At 36.6% G+C, this 23979-nt stretch overlaps 1 protein-coding gene across 1 annotated transcript in view; it reads right to left on the reverse strand.

The window, feature by feature from the left end:
- Positions 1–23979, reverse strand: part of HECW1 (HECT, C2 and WW domain containing E3 ubiquitin protein ligase 1) — a 440869-nt gene that overhangs the window by 130558 nt on the left and 286332 nt on the right. The window contains exon 7 of the mRNA XM_041773230.1: positions 19273–19442. Coding sequence (XP_041629164.1) covers positions 19273–19442 — 170 coding nt within the window. The remainder of the gene's footprint in view (positions 1–19272; positions 19443–23979) is intronic.

Raw genomic sequence — 23979 nt, forward strand, 5'->3', positions numbered from 1 at the left:
CAGGTCACTAAAGGCTCCATATCCAAAGAGCTGGTCCAACAACTAGGGCCAGACTCCCTCCTCTTGCACCATCCAGTGGATTTGACAACTGTTTTTTCATGTTATATGTGGGCTGCATGATATCATCCCCTTTCAATCACTCTGTAAATCACTGGACTTGTGCTGTCTTGCTTCTGTCTGTATGTCTCTTTTACAAATGCACTAAGTTATACCCATACCTAGTAATACCTCTTTTAAGTATAATGGTTCTTTAGCCAAAGATGTATATAAATAGCTGCCTAAGTGTTTACCAGAAGACTATTCAACATAAATATATTCTCTTTAAAACAAACAAAACCCCCCAAAATGTGAGATTAGCTGATTAATCATGGTAGTGCCATAATAATAATTTCATAATACATGAAATCAATAGCCTAACACAGTAATACAGTTATAATAAAACTGCAAATTAAAGTCATTGATAAAATGACAAGAACTCTATTGATTTTCTCCTGATATTTTTTAACATTAAAAATACTGCTGTCTATATTTGCTTTTGTTCATATATCTTTATTAATTGTTTTCCAGGTTAATTACCTAAAGCACTGAAAAAGCTGACAAAGCTGAACAGATTAAAGCCTGACAGGAGTTGGGATTTGTCCCTAGGGCACAGGCATTACTTCCTGCAAGGCAAACATGAGGGAGGCAAAGATGGGGATCTGCTGTAGGCCCCCTAAAAGGAGAGGATCATTGTCAGATGATGGGCCTTGCTGAAGCAGAATTTCTGACAAATGAATAAGGAAAGAGAGCCCACAGGATTTGGATCTATGGTTTAGCCCCACTAGCTTTTTTTTTTTTTTCCATTCTTTAAAATAAATGTGAGCATCTTGTATGGCTATGCATACTACCTCTTAAATTCCCCAAAGCATCTCTCCTCTGGCCCTCCCTCATCCCTTATCCTTGTCTTCCTTGGTTCCTAAATCCTCCTCTTTGACTTACCTGTACTTGATTTCTTCACTTCTCAAGTCATTATGCTTGGAAATCCACTTAGGTTTGTTTCTTACTAACTCCAGTCTCACCTTTGATTTTGGTATCAGCCCTATTGGATGACATTAGCTTAACAAATTTCAATCAGTGAAAGAGGCACTACCCAATTCTGTCTCTGATTTGTATTTTTTGCAAGTTTTCTTGGTATAAATACTTCTACACAGATAACTTCACTAAATGCTGGGGAGAGATGTGCATAGTGGCCTCTGTGAGCCCACATGAGTTGGCTCTAGCACACTCTGACCCCACCAAAGGATGTGCTGAGCCAGTCCTCAGCTCACTCTATTTCTCCATGAGAAATTAAAAGGCATTGGGTTTTACTACATTCTCAAAACCTCCACTTCTACTTATTTCCTCAGTTTTCAATGTTGCTAACAGATAAGACATACTTCAGCCAGCTGACATCAAACTAGGTGCCTCTAAGTTCAGTGCATGAGTCTCAGGTGTCACCTGGGAACCAGAGGCAGTACCACTGGAGTCGAACCCCTTGTGTTTTTATGTAGGTATTCCATTCATGAGTTCCTTTCAGAAAAGTGTTCAGCTCCTGGTTTAATCAACAAAAATAACTGATTTGGTGCTTAGATGATTGTTGTCTATATCAGGGAACTTAAAAAAATCTTTTAAGAAACTATAGTCCTGGGACAGGACTGTTGGCTAGGGCTTGTCTCATACTCACCACCAGTGCCCATCTTTTGCATTTTGACGAATGTTTTTTCCCCCATAAATGTGATTTTGTGTTCATGAAACTGTTCACCAAGTCCAGGCTAAAAGTATAATTTAACTTCTGGCTAAATTACCTTTCAATTTCTAATCAATCAGGACTGACGTTAACACTCAAGTTTAAGCCAACAAGAGTTTGGTTAAAACGGGTTAGGGCTCACTGATTACAGTAAACATCTAGCGATTGTCCTTACAGATCATGGGCCTTAGCCAGGCTCCCTTATTTATCTCTAGAGGATCAGGCTTGTAGACTAACCTGGTCCACTTGCTCTGCTTGGTCCGTCGGGTTTTTGGCAATCTCTCTGACAGTGAGTCTCATTCTTACCTACTTCTGATGTTCCTGGGTGATTAAATGTGAGAACTCTGGTAAAAACCTATTAGAACTTGGCATCTAGAAGAATACTCTAAATGGTGAGCCCATGCCTGACTCTTATGCGTTTATGCCCACATCTGACCCCTCCAATTGTCAGGATAGTGGTTTATGGTTTGCTTAACTGTAAGGTAATGTTTTGGTTACTGGTACCTACTCTGGACTCCTAGCCAGCCCCAGCGCTAGAAGCTGTCCTGAGCTACCTGCACCAATTGAAGTTCCTCTCACATGCTAGAGCCCTATTTTAAGTGCATGGTGGCTGGGGGTATATTGAAGGGACCCACTAGACAAAAGTGAAGCATAATGGCTAATTACATCTACACCTATACCTCTCCGTGTTCACCAGAAGCCACCATTCTGGTCCAACTTCATCATTTCCCACCTAGCTTCTGCAACTGCCTCCTAACTGATGCTCTTTCTCCCCTTCCTCCCTCTCAATCCACCCCCAGCATACGTGGATTGTGAGTCTTATTTGTTCCATACCTCACCAGCATTAGTTTTTGTCCATTTCCTTCATGTTAGCCATGCTGGTGGGTGTGCAGTGGTATCACACTGCACTTTTAATTTTTAGTCCTGGATGACTAATGAAGCTGAACATCTTTTTATATATTTATTGGCATTTGGACAACCTCCTTTGTGAGGTGCCTGTTCAAGTCTTTGGTCCATTTACCTGTTAGTGTCTGTCCTTTCCTTCTTGATTTGTAGAGGTAGTGTGTGCATTCTAGATACTGGTTCTTTGCTATCTAGATAGTTCAATATATTTTCCCACTCTTTGGCTTGCTCTTAATGTAGAATTTTGATGAACAGACATTTGTAATTTCAATGTCATCCAATTAACCAAGCCTTTGCATTATGGTTAATGCTTTCCATATTCTGCTTAAGAGCTTTTTTTTTTTGGCTTCCACAAGGTCATAAAGGAGTTCTCATATGTTATGAATTAGAAATCTTATTGTTAAAGTTTCATATCTAGATTTACAATTTATTGGGAATTGATTTTTGTGTGTGATATGAAACTGCATTTAAGATTCATTTTTTAAAATATGGATAGCACATTGACTCAACACCAAACTTTGAACAGGCTATCCTTCCCTTACTACATTGCAGTATCACTATTGTCATAAAACAGTGATGTTATGTGTGTACCCAATTTGTTATTCTAATCTATTCAATTAGCTATTTGTCTATTCTAAGCCAATGCATGCTATCTTAATTCCTTTAGCTTTATATCTATTATGGCATCTGGAAGCATAAGTCTTTTTGCTTTGTTTTTTTTTTTTTCAAGATTTCCCTGCCTATTCTTGGCCTTTCCTATTTCTATCTCGATTTAGAATTGCTTGTCAAGTAACATTAAAAATACCTCTTAGAATTTTGATTGGGATTTCACTGAATCCACAGATCAACTTGAGACTGAATTGACACCACACAATATTGGATTTTCTAATAATATCTCTTCTTTTATTTAGGCTGTTTTAAATTTCTCTTAGACATGTTGCAGTACTTAGTAAAAAGGCCTTTTACATTTTTGTTAGATTTATTCCTAGGTATTTGATGTTTTGTGGTGCTACTGTAAATAGTATCTTTTAAACAATTTTATTTTCTATTTGCATGTAGAAATACAGTTTGTGTTCATATATTAACCTTTTATTTATTTAGTGACCTTGTTAAATTCACTTATTAATTATAACAGTTTATTATTTTACACTGCTCACTTATACAGCAATGTTATTTGAAAAGAAGTACAGTCTTCCTTTCCAATTCTGATATATTTTCTTTCTTTCTTTTTGCCTTATTACATTGGATCTTTGGTAAAAGATTAAATAGAAGTGGCTAAAGCATGTATCCTTATCTTGTTCTCAATTTTAAGGTAAAGTATTCAACATGATGTTTACTGTAGATTTTATTCTTAATATTTTAAATCCTCTATCAGAGTGAAGAAGTTCTCTTCCGTTTTTTGAAAGTTGTTAAAAAATTAGGAGTGAATATTAAATTTTGTCTACATTTTCTGGATCTACTGAGATAAACATGATTTTTCTCCTTTATTAAATTTAAATAATTTTTATTTATTAATTTTTTTATAAAGATTTTATATACTTTTTAATTTTTTTATATTTTTTATAAAGATTATATATATATATACACAGAGAGAGGAAGAGAGAGAGGCAGAGACAGGAGAAGCAGGCTCCATGCAAGGAGCTGGATATGAGACTAGATCCTGGACTCCGGGATCACGCCCTGAGCTGAAGGCAGAGGCTCAACTGCTGAGCCACCCACGTGTCCCAAATTTAAATAAATTTTAATAGCATGCTTAAAATGAATACATCAGAAGACAGCTAGCTATTGTTTTAAAAAAATCCAAATTCTGGCAATGTCCAGAAAAATGTAAAAGGATTCTTTATGATACGGTTGAATTGTGAAAACTTGTTCACTGAAATAAGAAACTGGAGGTCTTTGACTTAAATGCAGCTATAGTCACTCCAATAGTGGTGAGAAACCTTACCACCTTTCTGGCTGGGTGAACCAGGCAAAGGAGCCTGCTCTAATCAGCATCACCAAAAAGTGAAAGAATGCCAGAAAGAAGAAAGGCAAAGAAGGAAAATGCCAAATTATTATTATCATTTTTTTGAAACTTAGCCCAAGTTTCTGGCTGATTGTAGAATCATAGATGCACAGGGAAAATGAAATCAGTTTGGAGTTAGGTCTTAAAGAACTGAACTGAAATCTGAACTGCTACCTATCACATTCACGGCAGTGTGGCCTAAGTTAACTGCCTGCAATCACAAAAACAACAAAATAACAAATAACAACAACAAAGACACATATGTTAGAATTATAAGAAAAGGGCTTTAAAGCATCTATTTCAACTACACTCAGTGAGGTAAAGGAAAATATACTTGTCATGAACAAATAGCAAATATCATCAGCAAAACATAAATAATATAATATAAACAAGACCAAACTGTAATTTTAGAATAAAAAAATCTAATCTACGAAATCTAATCTATGAAAAAAAATCATTGAATAGAGATAATAATAAAATTGAGGTGGTAGTAAAATTGAAGAAAGCTCAATAGTAATGATCCAATTACAAGAAGAGAGAGAATTGCCTTAGAGACCTGAGGGACAATACCTAAAGGTCTAGCATATAATACGTGGAGTCCAAGAAAAAAGGAGAGAGAGCATTCAACAGAAAAATATTATAAGAAATGATGGCCAAACTTCACCAGTTTGATGAAAACATAAGTTTATAGATCCCAGAAGTTCAGTGAGCCAATAGAATAAATTAGAAGAAAACTGTTATGAGTTGAATCGTGTTGTTACCCAAAAAATGTGTTGAAGCCCTAAACATGAGAATGTAATCACATTTGGAAATAGTCCTTGTGATGTAATCAAGTTAGAATGAGGTCATTAGAGTGGGCGCTAATCCAATGTGTCTGTTGTATTTATAAGAAGAGAGGAATATGGACACAGAGGCATATGGTGAGAACACCATGTGAAGAAGGAGGCAGAAATTAGAGCAACACATCTATGAGCCAAGGAATGACAAAGACTGCCAGCATCACCAGAAGCTAGGGCAGAGGCATGGAACAGATTCTCCTTCAGAGCAATCAGAAGAAACCAACCCTGCTTACTCTTTGATTTTGGACTTCTAGTCTCCAGAACTATGAAATAATATGTTTCTGTATATGGCAGCCCTAAAAAAGTTATATAAAAACCATACCTAGGAATGTTGTAATCAAACTTGAAAACCAAAGATAAAGGGACAAACTTGAACTAACCAAAGAAAAATGACACCTTCCATACAGGAGAGCTGGGATTCAAATTATTGCTGATTTCTTACTATAGACTATGGGGACAATAACACAGGAGAACTACATTTTTAAAGTGTTGGGGGGGAAAATACCAGTCACCCAGAATTTTATATTCAGTAAAAATATCTTCCAAGATGAAGATGAAGTTAAAACATTCAGCTAAACAAAAAACTAAGAGAACTTCCCCCTAGACTCGCTCTGCAAAAAATGCCAAGGGAGGGATTTCATGCCGAAGGGAAATAATACCCAAAGGAAATTCAATCTTCAGAAATGAATAAAAAGCATTAGAAATAGGGAACAAATGGGGGAAGCTAAGAGACTATACTTTTTGTTAACTTCTTTAAAATACATATGTCTGATCCTTTTTTATCAGAGAGGAGGAGAGGAGGGAGAGAGAGAATCTTAAGCAGACTACACACCTGGTGTGGAGCTTGATGTGGTGCTTGATCTCACAACCCTGAGATTACAACCTGAGCTGAAAGCAAGAGACAAGTCGCTTAACTGACTGAGCTACCCAGGTGCCCCTAAATACATGTGTCTGTTTATTTGTTCTTTTTTTTTTAAAGATTTTATTTATTTATTCATGAGACACAGAAAGAGAGAGAGAGACAGAGACAGAGAGAGAGAGGCAGAGACACAGGCAGAGGGAGAAGCAGGCTCCATGCAGGGAACCCTATGCGGAACTCCATCCCGGGATCACACCCTGAGCCAAAGGCAGATGCTCAATAACGGAGCTACCCAGGAGTCTTGATTTCATTTTTTTTATGGTTTCCCTAGCTGTGCATATATAGTCCCTTGGCCAGTAGTTCCTCTAGTGCTTTGGTGGAAACTTCTGCCACATAGTTGCTGAAGGAAGATGTTCAGCAGCACAGTATTCATGAAAGCACAATGTAGGTGAGGCCACCACTGACTCTTTACCTGGCTTTAACAGGGCTCAGTGTCCCCCAAAGAAACATCTCTATCCTTAACTTGGCACACTTGGCCTTAAAACTGGTCTTGGAGCACCTGGGTGGCTCAGCAGTTGAGTGTCTGTCTTTGGCCCAGGTCTTGATCCCAGAGTCCTGCAGTGGAGTCCCACATCAGACTCCCTGCATGGAGCCTACTTCTCCCTCTGCCTGTGTCTCTGCCTCTGTCTCTCTGTGTGTCTCATGAATAAATAAATAAAATCTGAAAAAAAATAAAGCAAGAACTATAACATAATCATGTGGGGCTTATAATGTATTGTAACTACAACTATAACAACTATAACAACTATAACATGAAGGATCATGGGCACAGGTGAATGCAGGTAAGTACTGTTGAGATATCACCACATTTTTGTGAAGTGGTATGATATTAAGTCAACGTAGATAATGAAAACATAAGAAGGTATATTGTAGTCCCTAAAGCAACCACAAAGAAAGTAATGCAAAAAATGTATAGCTAAAAATCCAATAGATGAATTAAAATTCTAGAAAGTATTCAAATAATACAAAAAGAAAGCAAGAAAACTGAAAAGAATAAGACAGAAAACAGAGAATAAAAAATAGATCTAAATACAACTATATGAATAATTACATTAAGTGACAACGAACTAAAGATTCTTATTTAAAGGCAGAGATTATCATAGTAGGTGAAAAACTGTCTACAGGATATGTGCCTTTTTCATATCTTGAAAATATCTTGAAATTAAAGGACAAAAATAGGTATACCATTCAGATATCTAACATAAGACGGCTGGAATTCTATATTAATGTGAGATAAAATAGCCTTCAAGATGAAGGGTATTTCCAAAGATAGGATATTTCAAAGAGATGTATTTCATAATGTCAAAAAAGCTAATTCATCAGGACCACATTACTTTGCAGGTACCTAACCAGAGAACCTCAAAATATATAAAGCAAAAAGTTGGTGGATTTGGAGAGATAGATAATTCCATGATCATAGCAGGGGATTTAATCATCCTTTCCTCAGCAGTTCATAAAAAGCTAGTCAATAATAACAGTACCTTGAATTTGATTTTTACAGACTACTACATAAAACAATAGAATACATATTCTTTCTGAGTGCACGTAATAAATCCACCAAAATATATCATATGTTGGACTGTAAGACATGATTCAATGTATTTAAATAGGTTGAAATCATACCAGGTATATTTTCTGACCACAATAAAGTTGAATTAGAAATCAGTAACAAGAAAATATTTAAGAAAACCCTAAAGTTTGGACTTTGCCCAGTCCATTTCAAAATAATCCATGGGTCAAAGAAGGATATTAGAAAATATGTTGAATTGGATGATGATAAAAGTGAAAATATATAAATTTTATGGAATGCAGCTAAACTACCACTTGGAAGAAAATTAATAGCTATATATGATCACATTAGAAAGAAAAATAATTGTAAAATGTTACATTAAGAATCTAGGAACAGAAGAGCAAAATAACCCTAAAGTAAGTAGAAAGAAGGCAACAAAAGGGAGAAAAAAATTAGAGTAGAAATAGAAAACAAAGAAAAATAGAGAAAATTATCAATGTCAAGAGCTTTGAAAAAAAACTTGAAAGAACTTTCAAGTTCTTTGAAAAAAAATCAACAAAACCCATAAACCCATATCTACATCTGAAACTAATGATGTACTTACTATATGTTGGCTAATTGAATTTTAAAAATTCATATCCAGATTAGTTAATAAAAAAAGAGAAAATGCAGTTCACCTTTAAAAAATGAGAAAAGTACAACCCTTAATAAATTTACATACATTAAAGGACAATAAAACACTGTTTGGAACAATCCTATAAAAAATAGCATGAAGAAAAATGTCAGTATTTCTTGAGAGACACAAATTACAACAGCTTATGTATGTAAAAATAGTTAACCTGAAAGGCCTTATTTCTATTTTTAACATTTTCTCACACATTTTAAAACTGCAGTGTAACTCATATATTCACTCATATATTCTATTAAACAGTTAAAGAAGAAACGACAATTATACACAAATCCTTCCAGAATATATAAAAGAAAGAAAACTTCAAAACTCATTTCATAAAATCAGATTACAATCTTACCAAAACCAGACTAATACAAGAAAACTATAGATCAATATTCTTCATGAATGTACATGCAAAAATCCTTAATAAAATATTAGTAAAAGAAACCCAACAATACATAAAAATAATGATACATTTGGCCCAGTAGAATTTATCTTAGGAATGCATAGTTGATCTAATATTAGAAAATCAATCATGGTAAATTACCGTATTAATAGAATAAAGGGGAAACATTATGGAATCATTTCAACAGGTGTAGAAAAAGTATTTAACCAAATTTAACATAATCTATGATTTTAAAAAGAGCTCTCAGCAAATTAGGAATAGAAGGACACATTCTTAAGCTGATGAAGAGCATCTATACAAAAAAATCTAGTATCACCATACTTTGTGGTGAGTTATTAAATGATTTTGCCCTAATATCAGTAATAAAGCAGAGATACCTTCTGTGACCCCTTCAACTCAACATTGTATTAGAGGCTCTGGACATTGCGATAAGGTAAACCTCAAAACAAACAAATTAAGAGCATATGTTTAGGAAGGATTGAGTAAAATTACTTTTATTTGCTGTAGTATGATTGTTTACTGAAATATCCTCACACAAAATAACTAGTGAATCAGTAAGAGAATTTGGTATGACTGCAGAATTCAGATGAATATAGAAAAATTTATATATAGGCAGCAAATAATTGGAAATGAAATGAAAAAATATTCCACTTATAATAGACCAAAAAAAAGAAGCATGCAAGACCTCTATACTGAAAACCACACAACACTGCCGAGAGAAATTAAAGACCTAAATAAGTGGAGATATATCATTTTATAGATTAGAATAATTAATATTCAACACATTTCCAAATAAAATTCCAAAAGTTCTTTTCTTGAGATTCGAAGATCTTTCTAAAATTTATAATAAAAGGCAAAAAACTCAGAGGAGCCAAAGTAATTTTTAAAAGACTTTATTTTTTAGAGCTCTTTTAGATTGACAATGAAACCAACAGGGAGGCACAAGATTTTCCCTATTTGCCTTGCTCCACACATGCATAGTCCCCTCCATCATCAACATCACTAACCAGAATGGCACCTTTTTTTTTTTTTTTTTTTTTTTTAAAGTCAAGGATGAACTTGCACTGACACATCACAATCACCCAAAGTCAACAGGTTATCTTAGGGTTCATTCTTCCTGTTGTAGATGTTATTGGTTTGGGCAAAAGTAAAATGAAATATATCCATCATCATAATATATCAAGTATTTTCATGGCCTTGAAAATCCTGTCTATTCACCCTTTCCCGCTATGCAGTCCTGGCAACCACTGACCCTTTTTACTAGCTGTATCTGTAGTTTTGCCTTTTCCAGAATGTCAGATAGTTGGAATCATGCAGTATGTAGTCTTTTCACATTTTTTCCCACTTAGTAATATGTATTTAAGTTTCCACTATATCTTTTCATGACTTGATAGCTTGATTCTTTTTAGTGCTAAATAACATTCCATTGTCTGGATCTCCCACAGATTATATTAACCTCCTGAAAGACGTCTTGGTTGCATCCAAGTTTTTTTTGGCAATTATAAGTAAAGGTGCTATTAACATTCTTGTGCAGGCTCATGTGTGGACATAAGTTTTCAAATCCCTTGGATACAGAGGACCTTGATTGCTGGATCATTTTGTGAGCTGTTTTTAAGAAATTGCCAAAATGTCTTCCAAAGTGAATGTACCATTTTGCAAGCCCACCAGCAATGTATGAGAATTACTGTTGGTCCACATCCTCTCCATCTTGGGCGTTGTCAGTGTTCTGGATCTAAGCCATTCTAGTAGGTGTGCAGTGGTATCTCATTGTTATTTTAATCTGCATTTCCCTGATGACATAAGATGTGGAACATCTTTTCACATGCTTATTAGCTATCCATATATCTTTGGTGAGGTGCCTGTCAAGATCTTTGGTCCATTTTCAAATCGAATGTTTGTTTTCTTCTTGTTGAGTTTTAAGAGTTCTTTGTATATGTTGGATAATAGTCATTTATCAGATACCTCTTTTACAAATATTTTCTCCCAGTTTGTGGGAGAAATATCTTCTAATTCCCTTGATATAGTCTTTAAGGGAGCAGTTTTAATTTGAATGAAGTCCAGCTTGTCAATTATTTCATTCAAGGATCATGGTTCTAGTATAATATCTAAAAAAGTATCACCAAATCCAAGATCATTTAGGTTTTCTCCTATGTTAATTTCCAGAGGTTTTATAATTTTTCATTTTACATTTAGGTCTATGCTCCATTTTGAATTAATTTTTGTGAAGAGTAGAAGGTCGGTCTCTAGATTCTTTTCTTTCTTTCTTTCTTTCTTTTTTTATTGAAGTTTGATTTGCCAACATATAACACCCAGTGCTCATCCCATCAAGTGCCCTCTTCAGATTCTTTTCTTTATATGTGGATTTCCAGTTGTTCCAGCACCATTTGTTGAAAAGACTATCTTTGCTCCATTGTATTGTTTTTATTCCTTTGTAAAAGATCAATTGACTATGTGGAGGTCTAATTCTGGGCTTTCTACTCTGTTCCATTGAAGCTCCATTTTCCCCAATACCACATTTTTCTTGATACTACAGCTTTACAATAGGCCTTGAAGTTGGGTAGCATCGGTCCTCCAATTTTGTTTTCCTCTGATACTGTGTTAGATATTTTAGGTCTTTTGCCTCTCCATGCAAACTTTAGAAGCAGTTTGTCAATATCCATAAAATAACTTGCTAGGGTTTTAAGACTGCACTGAATTCATAGATGAATTTGGAAAGACCTACCATCTTGACAATATCATACTTCCTATCCTTGAACATGGACTATATATTCATTTTTTAGTACTTTGATTTCATTCTATATAGTTATGTGGTTATTCTTATATAGGTATTATGCAAATTTTGTTAGATATATACCTAAATGTTTCATTTGGGGGTGGTAATACAAATGCATTGCTTTTATTTATTTATATTTTTTTATAATTGCTCATGGTAGCTTTATTTGTAAAAACCCAAAACTGGAAACACTCTAAATGTCCATCAACAGATGAATGGATAAACAAGTTGTGGTATATCCATACAATGGAATACTACTCAGCAATAGTGCTGAATGAAATTCCATAATGCTGAATAAAATAAATCAGTCAAATCATGAGAACTTCTTGGTGCAAAAATGTCTGTACAGTCTGATCTCCATGCATCCTCCAATTTTGACACATGGCATTTTGGGGCCCTAGATACTAGAGTCAACTCAGAAACAGCATTGCCTTTCCCAAATATAGAATCATCCTGGTCAAAGGCCACAGGTGCCTTGGCCTAAAGAAAGATTTTCATTACATACTTTTGGCATTGGTACAGAGTTCTTCCTCAAAGGGACACAACTTTCACTTCAGGCAAGGGCTTTGGGGTCTATGAATTTAAATGAGAAGCCATGGTTCTCCACAGAGGCATCTCAACAAAGGATTGCTTTTAATTTCAAATTCTGTTTGTTCATTGTTGGTATACAGAATAGCAGTGGACTTTTTATATATTAACCTTGTATCCTGCAACCCAGTTAACCAAATCATTTGCTTTATTTAAAAAAAAAAAATATATATATATTTATTTGAGTTGGGGAAGGGCAGAAGGAGAGAGAGAGAGAGAGAGAGAGAGAGAGGGAATCCCAAGCAGACTCTTTGGGCATGGAGACTGATAAGGGGTTGGATCTCATGACCCTGAGATCATGACCTGAGCCAACACCAAGAGTCCAATACTTAACTGAGCTACCCAGGTGCTTCCCTAAACTGTTTGCTTTAAATTAATACAGTTTTTTGTTGTATGTAATTAATTTATGTTTTATTTATGTTTGTAAATTGTCCCTTAATAAAGATGATAATGATAAAAACATCATGTAAAGAGTTTTTCATATTTATTCTAAATTTTCAAATTTATTAGCATGAATATTTTCATGATACTCATTTTTTCAATATACATGCAATCACTATTGTAGTTTTTGTTAGCTTTCTCTATCATGTATTTGTTTTCTAATTCAGTGATTAAGGCATTCATCTTCAAGTTACTGGGATAATAGTTTAATCTCATGGAAACTCACATCACTGAGATCTTATTTTCTAATTTAGCTGCATCCCACAAGTTTAGATATGTCATATATTCATATTACTTCAAAATATTTTCTAGTTTTTTTTAATGATCTCTTCCTTGACTCCTAGATATTTTAGGAGTTTTTGCTTAATTTTCAAAGTGGATGGGCATTTTTTAGTTGTATTTTTATTATTTATGTCTAGCTTCTTAAGTTTTTTTTTAAAGATTTATTTATTCATGAGAGACATAGAGAGAGAGAGGCAAAGACATAGGCAGAAGGAGAAGCAGGCTCTTCGCAGGAGCTTGATGTGGGAATTGATCCCAGATTGCAGGATCACGACCTGAGCTGAGGGCAGCTGCCCAACCACTTCATAAGTTTAAAAACATAAAATAGTATTTAAAATCTATCTCTGATAGCTCCAATAATATTCATCCATGGTCCATTCCTCTTGTTACTGAGGTGAGATACTATTTTAACTATGAGGGCCTGACTGGGCTGCTTGGGCTATTTTGAATTTTTCTATCATTGGCGGGCCCTGCTCATTCACTATAGCCAGCCAGGGGTCTAACTGAGAATCTAGGGTTTTGCTAGACACCTCCCCTTGGTGGATCCAAACTTCAAGTGCTATCTTTTCAGCAGTCAAGCAACAGAAAACTCCTCTTTGATCTTCAACAGCTTTTGGCCTACTTTCTTATCCCTGTTATAAAAAGCAGTTGCAGAAAGTTGGTTCACTTGAAATTCTTTTTTCTCCAGGATCTTGATCACACAAGTCCTGTTATCCTGACCATCCTCTCATGTATCACAAATGCTTTTTTAAAAAAATTTTCTCTGGCTAGGAAAGGTGTTTTGTGTTAGTGTGCCACATGCTGCTCCATGACAGCCAGAAGCAGATATCAACTGCTTCCATTCTTGACTCTTGATAATCCATTTCATACATGGCAGCAGGAAAGTTTACATAAATTTTGATCAGAGAATGATGCTTCCCTACTCCAGTAGCTTCTTATCACATTTATAATAAAATCCCAACCACTTTCCATGACTTACAAGATGCTGGTCCTTGCCTCTCTTCCCAGCCTCATCTTATATCCCACTCCCATCCCTCACACATGGTTATTCTCCAGCCCCAGTGACCTTCCTGCTGTTGTTTAAATATGCCAACCAGGGTACACTCAGGCCCTTCATACCACCTGCTTCCTCTATCTGCAACATACACCTAACCAGGTCTTTGTGTATCTGGCTTCTCAGTTCATGTGACAACAACTCAGAAAGGTTTTCCCTGGACCATGGCCATCTAAGTTAGCTCCTCTCCATCATGCACATCACGTTACAATGTGTTTCCTTAGTGTTGATATTTTCCCTTGCAATTATCTTGTTAGTTTATATTTTGTTTTGTTTTCTTACATTAGAATATAAGCTCTAGGAGGAAATATCTTGTCTTCTAATCTTGTGACCAGATTGAAGCAGGCTGATAGTGTACACGTGTGGGATTAATCCACCTCGCTTTGAGGGCTGAGACAGAGAATGGAGTGGAGGCTGACAAACACCATGGCCCCAGGCTTGATTTAAATATTTGCTCAATCCACATGATATTTCTGAGAATTTGCTTTTAGGAGTTCCTTGTTTGATTTAGAGGTTTAAACATACTCTCCACATAGGCACTCTGATTAAATAACCCAAGACTCTTCAGTTCTGCCGTTTTCTATTTAACTTCTCTGTGTAGCTATAATTTTATAAGTGTGCATTAAATCCGTTCAGGAAAGTAAACAGACCTGAAAATCAAGGGGAGTTTTCCCTGGGTGAAAATAGTTTCTAATTACAGTAATAATAATAATAAAAGAGATCAATTAACATGGTAGTCTTCTTTAAAAAAGTTTTTTAGTTGACATTACATTTAATATGTATTCCTCTATTTTCCCTTCTCATTTTAAAATTCTGTTAGTAACTGTAATTTTTCTAAGGTGTAGCATGTTTTAATCAGCAAAAACATATGTTTCAAGTTTGAACTTGCATAAATTTGAAAAAATCACATAAGATTTTAATGCAACATTAATCACAGAAATATATTAAGCATTTAAACTATATATTAAGGATATTCTTGCTCTTAAGTTCAGGTAACTTCAATTATTTCTCATGAATATCCTTTGTATGTTAGCAAGTATATACAGAAAGTAGAAGAGTTTGGTTCTCACTCACCTGCTGCATAGAAATTTAAAGATGTGCATGAGTTCTGTAGAAAGAGGGAATCTTCATTTCATTCACCAAGGTGCAATATGAGACCCAGAACTCAACCCAAGGTTTTGTTTGTAAGAAATAAGAGAACCATGCTGGATGTGTGCAACTGGAGGAAGCCCAGCCCAACAGCCATCACCTGTCTGTATATACTATGAGCTCCAATCACATGGCATTTCTTTCTTTCTTTTTTTTCAACCACTCCCCAGAAATGCCTCATCACGCATCAAGACCTAAGTCCCACAGCACACCATCTGGGAAGTCTTCCCTCAGCATTCTGCTGCATTCTCTCCATACCTTGATTAGAACATTTATTTTATTGTATTGTCTCCTTCTACCAGGCTGAGTGGTCTTACCTGCCAATCTTTTTTGTGTCCTTTCAGAGGTTTCTATTTCTACTACAGATTAGATACTCAGTAACATTCCTTAAGTGAATAAATAATCAGCCACAAGAACTTCACCTGCCTTTCTCCATTAACAAAGTTCTCATTGATCTTTAAAACTTATCCTCCAGAAGTAATAGTTTGTATGATTAGCTGAAAGACCAAATTAAGCTTTTTGATAACTGCCTTTAGCCTTATTATCCAATGCTATAGATTTATACTTTATTTTTCTTCTGAAGGGGAGGGGTTATACTGATCACTTTGAGTATCTGATAAAATCTATGGATAATCTCTCCAGAATTTATCCACAACCACTTATACACAAAACTGATTAGTATCAACCTCTGAAGGCAGATGACCTGCTTCAAATTCCGGTTCTGCCATTTATTAGCTGAGGCCTGGGGAAAACTACTTAACTTCTCTGTGCCTTGGTTTCCCCATCTTTAAATAGGGATAGTAATAGCATATATCTCATAGGGTTGTTGTGAGGATTGAGTTAATCATATAAAATGTTTACACTGGTTGGCATAGTAAGCCCTATATAAACCTTATATCACCTATTAGGCTCCAGGAACTGGAGATGCTAAGAAAAATTAGATATGATTCCTTCCCTTGAGGACCCAAAGGCTCACAGGAAAGACAGATGTGCAAATAAAGACAGTATGATGGAGATCTGGACAAAGGGACAGAGAGAAAGGAGCACTTTCCTCCTAAGGTCTAAGTGGGGAGTCAAGGAGTGGCCCATGAGGGAGGTGGCATTTTAGCGGAGTCTTGATGGCTGAACAGGAGTTGCTAAGTTGGATTCATTGAGAATGTACATTTTAAGCAGATATAAGGAAAGACAATCTATGCAGGCATGTGAAAGCATGAGGGGCAGTGGGAGACAGAGCTACTGCGAGTGGCCTTAACATAATGTCTGAGGTATAAGGTGCTGGGGAGTGGAGCTGAAGCACATTGCACGTGCTATAAATTATCTTATTCAAAACCCATGTTCAACCACCTTCTCCTTTCGCCCTCCCTAGTGGACAGCTGGGGAATCAAAGCACTAGGTGTTCCCAAACAAGTGAGGGTCTGTGACAGGTCATAAGGCTTTTGCTGGGAAGGGCTTCTCTTACAGAATAAAAATGCAAAGCCTAAAAAGGAGTCTTTTTGCCTTTTTGCCTGAAGCTCGAGTTTGAGGCTTTAAGAAAGGAGGGTGGGAGGCATCTGCTAACAGGTGCAGTGGGAAGACCCAGAGAGCTTGAGTCCCTTGGTGTCATGAGTAGCTACGCTGCCAGGACCACCTCCCTCTGGACTTCTTGTTTGTGAGAAATATCTCAGCTGACCCCACTTCGCTAGCTTAGAGCCAAAGGCAACCCATCACTGACACAAGTAGTAAGCAATGCAGAGTCAGCAGAGGCCTTGAATGTTCTGTATAGGAGAGCATTTAGGGGTTCAATGTGCAGATCTTCAGTCAAATTACTTGATGTTTAACTTGAGAAATCAGTTATTCTCAATCTGAGCCTCATTGGGGAGATGTGGTAAAACTTGTTTTAGAACATTGACTTTAGGGGCACCTGGATGGCTCAACGGTTGAGTGTCTGCCTTAGGCTCAGAGCGTGATCCTGGGGGCCTGCGATCAAGTCCCACATCGAGCTCCCTACATGGACCCTGCTTCTCCCTCTGCCTCTGTCTCTGCCTCTCTCTCTGTATAAATAAAATCTTAAAAAAAGAAAACACAGACTTTAACCACAGGACACTGGATAGAGTGCAGGAGGTCAAAAGCAGAGGACTAGTGAGAGTTTGCTGGGATCTTTCCAGGGTGAAGTAAATCTTGACTAAAGACTCAAATAATTTCAGAACTTACACTGGATTCTAGCTGAAATTTTTAGACAAAAAAATCAAACCAAACCAAAACATTCTGATGGCGCTGGGGTTTTGAAATATCCTTTGAGACTTATAATACCTTTATGACTAAATGTTTTAGAACAAGTTGCTCTGAGGTTCTTCACAAGAGAGAAGCCTTTTTTTTTTTCATGTACTATAAATTCCTGTAGCATCTTGTATTATCCCCAGGAATGCAGTGAAGAGACCAGAAATAATTGGTGAGAATAGCCAGGACTGAAAGAACAAATAATTTAAGATTCATTATTCCATGCTACTGGTACTCACAGTGCTTTAGAATCTGTTGATAACCAAAGTAGTAGGAAGTTTAAGTGCAATTCCATTTCCTTCATGTTGCTCTAACTTCAAAGCTGTAACATTGCTCCTCTGTAGGGCCTGGGTCAGGGTTAATTAAGTCTTGGAAGTAGGGGGTGTAATTTAAGAGATAATGAACAAGACTTGCCCCCCAAATATCTAATCTCACTTTCTTGCTCAAGAATGCTTGAAAAGTCCACAGCAGAGATCATCTACTCTGAAGAATAAAGGAAGGAAACCTGCCCAAAGCAAGTGCCTCAGGTAGGAGTAGCACATTTCCATCAGTAACAGTCTGATGAAGGTAACCTGAGGCCCAGATTGAGGATGACTGAATTCTTTTTTAATTAATTAATCAATTAATTAATTTTTTTACATTTTTAATTGGAGTTCAATTTGCCAACATATAGCATAACACCCAGTGCTCATCCCATCAAGTGTCCCCCTCAGTGCCTGTCACCCAGTCACCCCCACTCCCTGCCCCTTAAATCTATATAACTAGTAATAGGCCATGCTGGGATTTGAACCAAGGTTTATGTAACTGCAAAGCTGTGCTTTTAACTCAGACATTATACTGTAGCCCCTCCCATGCCCTAAGCCTCCCTGCTCCCCAGCCCACATGGTTAACAGGTCACACCCTCAAGCTAAAGCGTGTGAGCTAGGTTGCTAGATGGGTTGTGACAACTTTCTGCTAGTTCTCTAGGAGAAGACTTAGTCGCTGTAAGGCCAAGCCTGACATGCATGTGGCTTTGCTGAGGAATGTCCTCATTCCTGGCCAGTGCTGAGAAACATCCTCACGTCACATTTGGGAGTGGAGATGGGTCTTCATGAGATAGAACAAACTGTCCAATCCTCCTGTAAGTTGCCTAGCACTGTTCAGACCAGGAAGAGGGGATGCACAATTAGGATTCATATCTATTTAGATCAAACAATATGTAAATAAAAAAAAAACAATATGTAAATCCCAGGGATATTCTAGGGCTTAATGATTTACCTATCCTGGGAATCTCTGGATTCCCTAACCTCCAGAATCTCTGGAACGTTGGTCTAAGAGGGATGCATTTAAAATCTGGCACTCTTGCCTTAGGACTGCACATGTAGGAAGAGTGTAAGAATGCTCAGATCAAAATGCTTCTCTTCCTTCTCCCACACAGAGGCAGAGAGAGGGTGTCTTGCCTTCAGACGCAGATCCCGAATCAGAGGAAGAAGCTGTAACAGGGCTACTGAGTGTAGCTGCCACAAACAGTTTCCTGGTATTGCCTTGAGGGGCTCCATAAAGATCCGTGAGTTACAACCCCCAGAGAACACAGCTCCCTTCTAAGACCAGAGAGCCATGAGCTCAGCAGCATTCTGAGGCTCCAAGGAAGGAGGAGATAGCATGTGAGCTGCTTTATGGTCAGTGGTTTCAGTTGGCTACTGAGGCTTCTTCTAAGAGCCCACAGCACTCACCTCGGCCTGCCAGATGGGGTTCACGGTGTTGCCTATGATCTTGGATCTCCTCTCCTGTCCGTGGTGTGGGAGGGCAGGGAAGATACTGTGCTTTCCAGGCTGAATAGAAATCTTCAGGTAAGGGTCTGGGTTGAAGAACATCCCTTTCTTCAACCCCATGGCCTGGAAATCTATAAAATAAGGAACATTTGGACTTAAGTGTGTTTCGGTGAGGTTAAAGATCATAATATCAGACCTTACATAAGGAGAAAAGTCCATCTAAAACGTGGAAAAGCCTTTCCAATCTTTAGACTATTTTCTACCTCATTATAAATATGGGCTGCGAGAGCCCATTATATAGAACATTTACTGGCATGTTTAAAACCATTCCTTGTAAGAAATCAAGACAATTGGCATCGTGGTCACTATGTGTTTTAAGAGAGGACTGTTGGCCCTTCCTGGACTGGACTGCCAGCATTCCTCGGGCAGGTTGGGGTGAGGGTGTGAGGTCACCTCAGGAAACGTGGTGGACATAGAGGCAAGGCATTCAACTTTGAAAATTCTATGGATCTAGGTGAAAATTCCTCTGCAAAGTGGAGACATGAGAAAACCAAGGGCTATAGTTTCACAATGAATACAGTAGGTCTATCATCCCATGTCTGCATGGCAGGACCAAAATGGGAACCAATTAACAAGAGATTTTGTCTCCTTCCCCAGCCCCATGCTGCCCATCCTGCATGGCATCCCTCTCAGGCTTCAGGATTTCACTGAGCTCTGGTTAATGAAATTTCCTCTTGGTTTCTGGAAGGTAGTTGAATAGTTTTACAGGCTCCTGCTGTTTCTGCAGGTTTGTACAAATAATTGTTTTTCTCAAGCATTTCAACAGGAACATAAGAATGGCAAGTCGGAAGTGGTTGGCTTTCTGCCTTAGTAACAAAAGTACTGAGTTTCTTCTTCCTTTTGCTTTTTAACTTAGACACATGCTAATGTTATCAACTGATGTTTTTTTTTAAATAAAAGACTTTATTTCGAGGGGGGAGTTGTAGGTTCACAGCAAAATTAAGAGGGAATACAAATTTTCCCATATACTTCTTGCCTCACACATGTAGAGCCCCCCCATTACCAACATCCCCACTAGAGGGGTACATATGTTACCACTGGTGAACCTATAATGACATCATTATTGCTCAAAGTCCATAGTTTACATTAGTGTTCACTCTTGGTGGTGTACATTTATGGGTTTTGACAAATGTATCCATTATTAAAGTTCATACAGAATATTTCCCACTGCCCTAAAAATCCTCTATGCTCCGCCTCCCCTGTCTCCTCCCCTAGCCCCACCCCCAGGCAACCGCTGATCTCCTGACTTCACAGTTTTGCCCTTCCCACAGTGTCATATAGTTGGAACCATACAGCATGTAGCCTTTTCAGATTGGCTTTTTTTTTCACTCAGTAATACGCATTTAAGACTCCTCCATGTTTTTTCTGGTTTGACAGGTCATTTCCTTTTAGCAATGAACATCAATCCATTATCTGCATCCATATCATTCATCCATTCACCTACTGAAGATCATCTTGGTTGCTTCCAAGTTATGGCAATTATGAATAAAGCTGCTACAAGCATCTGTGTGCAGGTTTTGTACAGACTTAAGTTTTTACCTCATGTGGGTAAATACCACGGAGTGCAATCACTGGATTCTATGGTAAGAGTATGTTTAGTTTTATAACAAATCACCAAACTGTCTTTGAAAGTGGTTGTACCATTTTGCATTCCCACCAGCAACCAATGAGAGTTCTCATTGTTCTACATTCTTGTCAGCATTTGGTGTTGTCGGTTTTCTGAATTTTGGCCATTCTAATAGGCATGTGGTGGTATTTCATTGTTGTTTTAACTTGCATTTCCCTGGTGACATATGATATGGAGCATCTTTTCGTATGATTCTTTGTCATCTCTATATTTTTTGGTGAGATGTCTGCCAAGATCTTTGGCCCATTTTTTAAATTGACTTGTTTTCATATTGAATTTTAAGAGTTCTTTGTATATTGGATAATGTTCCTTTAACAGGTTAATGTTTTGCAAGTATTTTTTTCCCAGTGTAGTTTATCTTCCCATTCTCCTGACATTGTTTTTGTAGCATAGAAGTTTTAATTCTAACAAAGTTCATCCTTTATCAATTATTTCTTTCATGTGCCACATCTTCAGTGTTGTAGCTAAAAAACCATTGCCATATCCAAAGTCATGTAAGTTTTCTCCTGATACCTTCAAGAAGTTTTGCAGTTTTGCATGTTATACAGAAGTCTGATCCATTCTGAGTTATTTTTTAAAATTGAGATATAATTGACATATAAGATCATATTAGTTTCAGATGTATAACATAATGATTTATATACTTGTATTATATTTGTATGTAATGCAAAACAATTACCAAATAAGTCTAGTTAACAGCCATCACCATACATCATTATAACTTTTTTCTTCTGATGAAAACTTTAAGATCTACTCTCTTCAGTTTCAAATATACAATGCAGTTATTATTAACTTTAGTCACCATGCTCTACATTACACCCACATGACTCATTTGTTTTACAACTGGAAGTTTATATCTTTTAAACACCTGTCACCCATTTTGTCCAGCCCCCACCAATCTGTTCTCTGTATCCATGAGCTTGATTTTTTTTCAGATTCCACATATAAGTGAGATCATATGGTATTTGTATTTCTCTGTCCGACTTATTTCACTTAGCATAATGCCCTCCATCCATGTTGTCACAAACAGCAAGATTTCACTCTTTTTTATAGCTGAATATCATTGTATTGTATGCATATACCACATTTTCTTTATCCATTCATCTAGCAGTGGACATTTAGATTGCTTCTATGTTTTGGGGATAGTAAATAATGCCTCAATGAATGTGGGGCGTGCATATATCTTTTTGAGTTAGTGTTTTCATTTTCTTTGGATTAATACCCAGAAGTGGAATTGCTGAATCTTATGGTAGTTCTATTTTTAATTTTTTTGAGGAACCCCCATACTGCTTTCCATAGTGGCTGCACTAATTTATGTTCCCACCAACAGTGCATGAGGGTTCCCTTTCTCTACCTCCTCACTAACACTTCTTTTCTCTTGTCTTTTTGATACTAGTCATTCTAACAGGTGTGGGAGGATATCTCATTGTGGTTTTGATTTGCACTTCACTTATGATGAGTGATATTGAGCATCTTTTTGTGTATTTATTGGCCATCTGTATGCCTTTGGTGAGATGTCTATTCAGATCTTCTGCACATTCTTCAGTCAGATTTTTTTTGAGTTGCATGAGTTCCTTTATATATTTTGGATATTTCAGAGATATAATTTGCAACTATTTTCTCTTACTCTTTTTCATTTTGTCGACAGTTTGCTGTGCAGAAGCTTCTTAGTTTGATGTAGTCCCATTCATTTATTTTTGCTTTTGTTGCCTTTTTGGTGTCAAATCCAAAAAAATATCACCACCAATACTGATGTCAAGGAGCTTACTGCCTATGTTTTCTTCTAAAAGTTTTGTGATTTCAAGTCTTATGTTCAAGTCTTTAATACATTGTGAGGGTTTTTTTTGTGTGTGTATATGGTGTAAGATAGTGGTCTAGTTTCATTCTTTTGTATGTGGCTGTTCTGTTTTCCCAGCATCTTTTATTGAATAAACTGTCTTTTTCCCATTGTATGTTCTTGGCTCCGTGTTGAAAATTAAATGGCCATAAAAGAGTACGTTTATTTCTGGACTCTGTATTCTGTTCCTTTGATCTATGTGTCTTGTTTTTATGTCAATATCTTACATTTTGATATATATATGTGTGTGTGTATATATATATATAGTTTTGTAATATAGCTTGAAATAAGGAATCATGATTCCTCCAACTTTGCTCTTCTTTCTTCAGATTTCTTTGGTTGTTTGGGATCTTTTGTAGTTCCATACAAATTAGAATTTTTTGTTCTATTTCTGTGAAAAGTGCCATTGGAATATCAACAGAGATTGCATTGAATGTGTAGATTGCTTTGAGTAGTATGGGCATTTTACTTATCTTAATTCTCTCATCCATGAGCATGGGCTATCTTCCCATTTATTTGTGTCTTCTTCAATTTCTTTCATCATTTTTTCCTTATTTTCAGTGTATAGGTATTTCTTTCCTCAGTTACCATTTATTCCTAGGTATTTTAGTCTTTTTGATACAATTGTAAATGAGATTGTTTTCTTAATTTCTCTTTCTGAGAATTCATTATTAGTACAAAAACACAGCAGATTTTTGTATTTTGATTTTGTATCCTGCAACTTGACAGAATTTATTAGTTCTTACAGTTTTTTAGTAGGTTGAGTTGATTTTTGTAAAGGATTAAGTTCTGGATATAGATTCTTTTTTTTTTCTTTTTTTTGCATGTAGATATCCAGTAGTTCTAGTACCATTTGTTGAAAAGACTGTCTGTTCTACTGTATTGCCATTGTTCCTTTGTCAATGGTCAGTTGACTAAATTTATGTGGGTCTATTTCTGGATATTCTATTCTGTTCCATTGATCTATTTATCTATTCTTTCACAAATATGACTGTCTTGATTACCAGGATTGTGGTAAGTCTTGATGTTGAGGAGGTAAGCTCTCCAGCTTCAATCTGCTCCTTCAATATTATGTTGGCTATTCTGAGTCTTTTCTCTCTCTCTATAAATTTTAGAGTCATTTAATTAATATCCACAAAATGCC

The sequence above is a fragment of the Vulpes lagopus genome, chromosome 11 (assembly GCF_018345385.1).
Source record: "Vulpes lagopus strain Blue_001 chromosome 11, ASM1834538v1, whole genome shotgun sequence".
NCBI lineage: Eukaryota > Metazoa > Chordata > Mammalia > Carnivora > Canidae > Vulpes > Vulpes lagopus.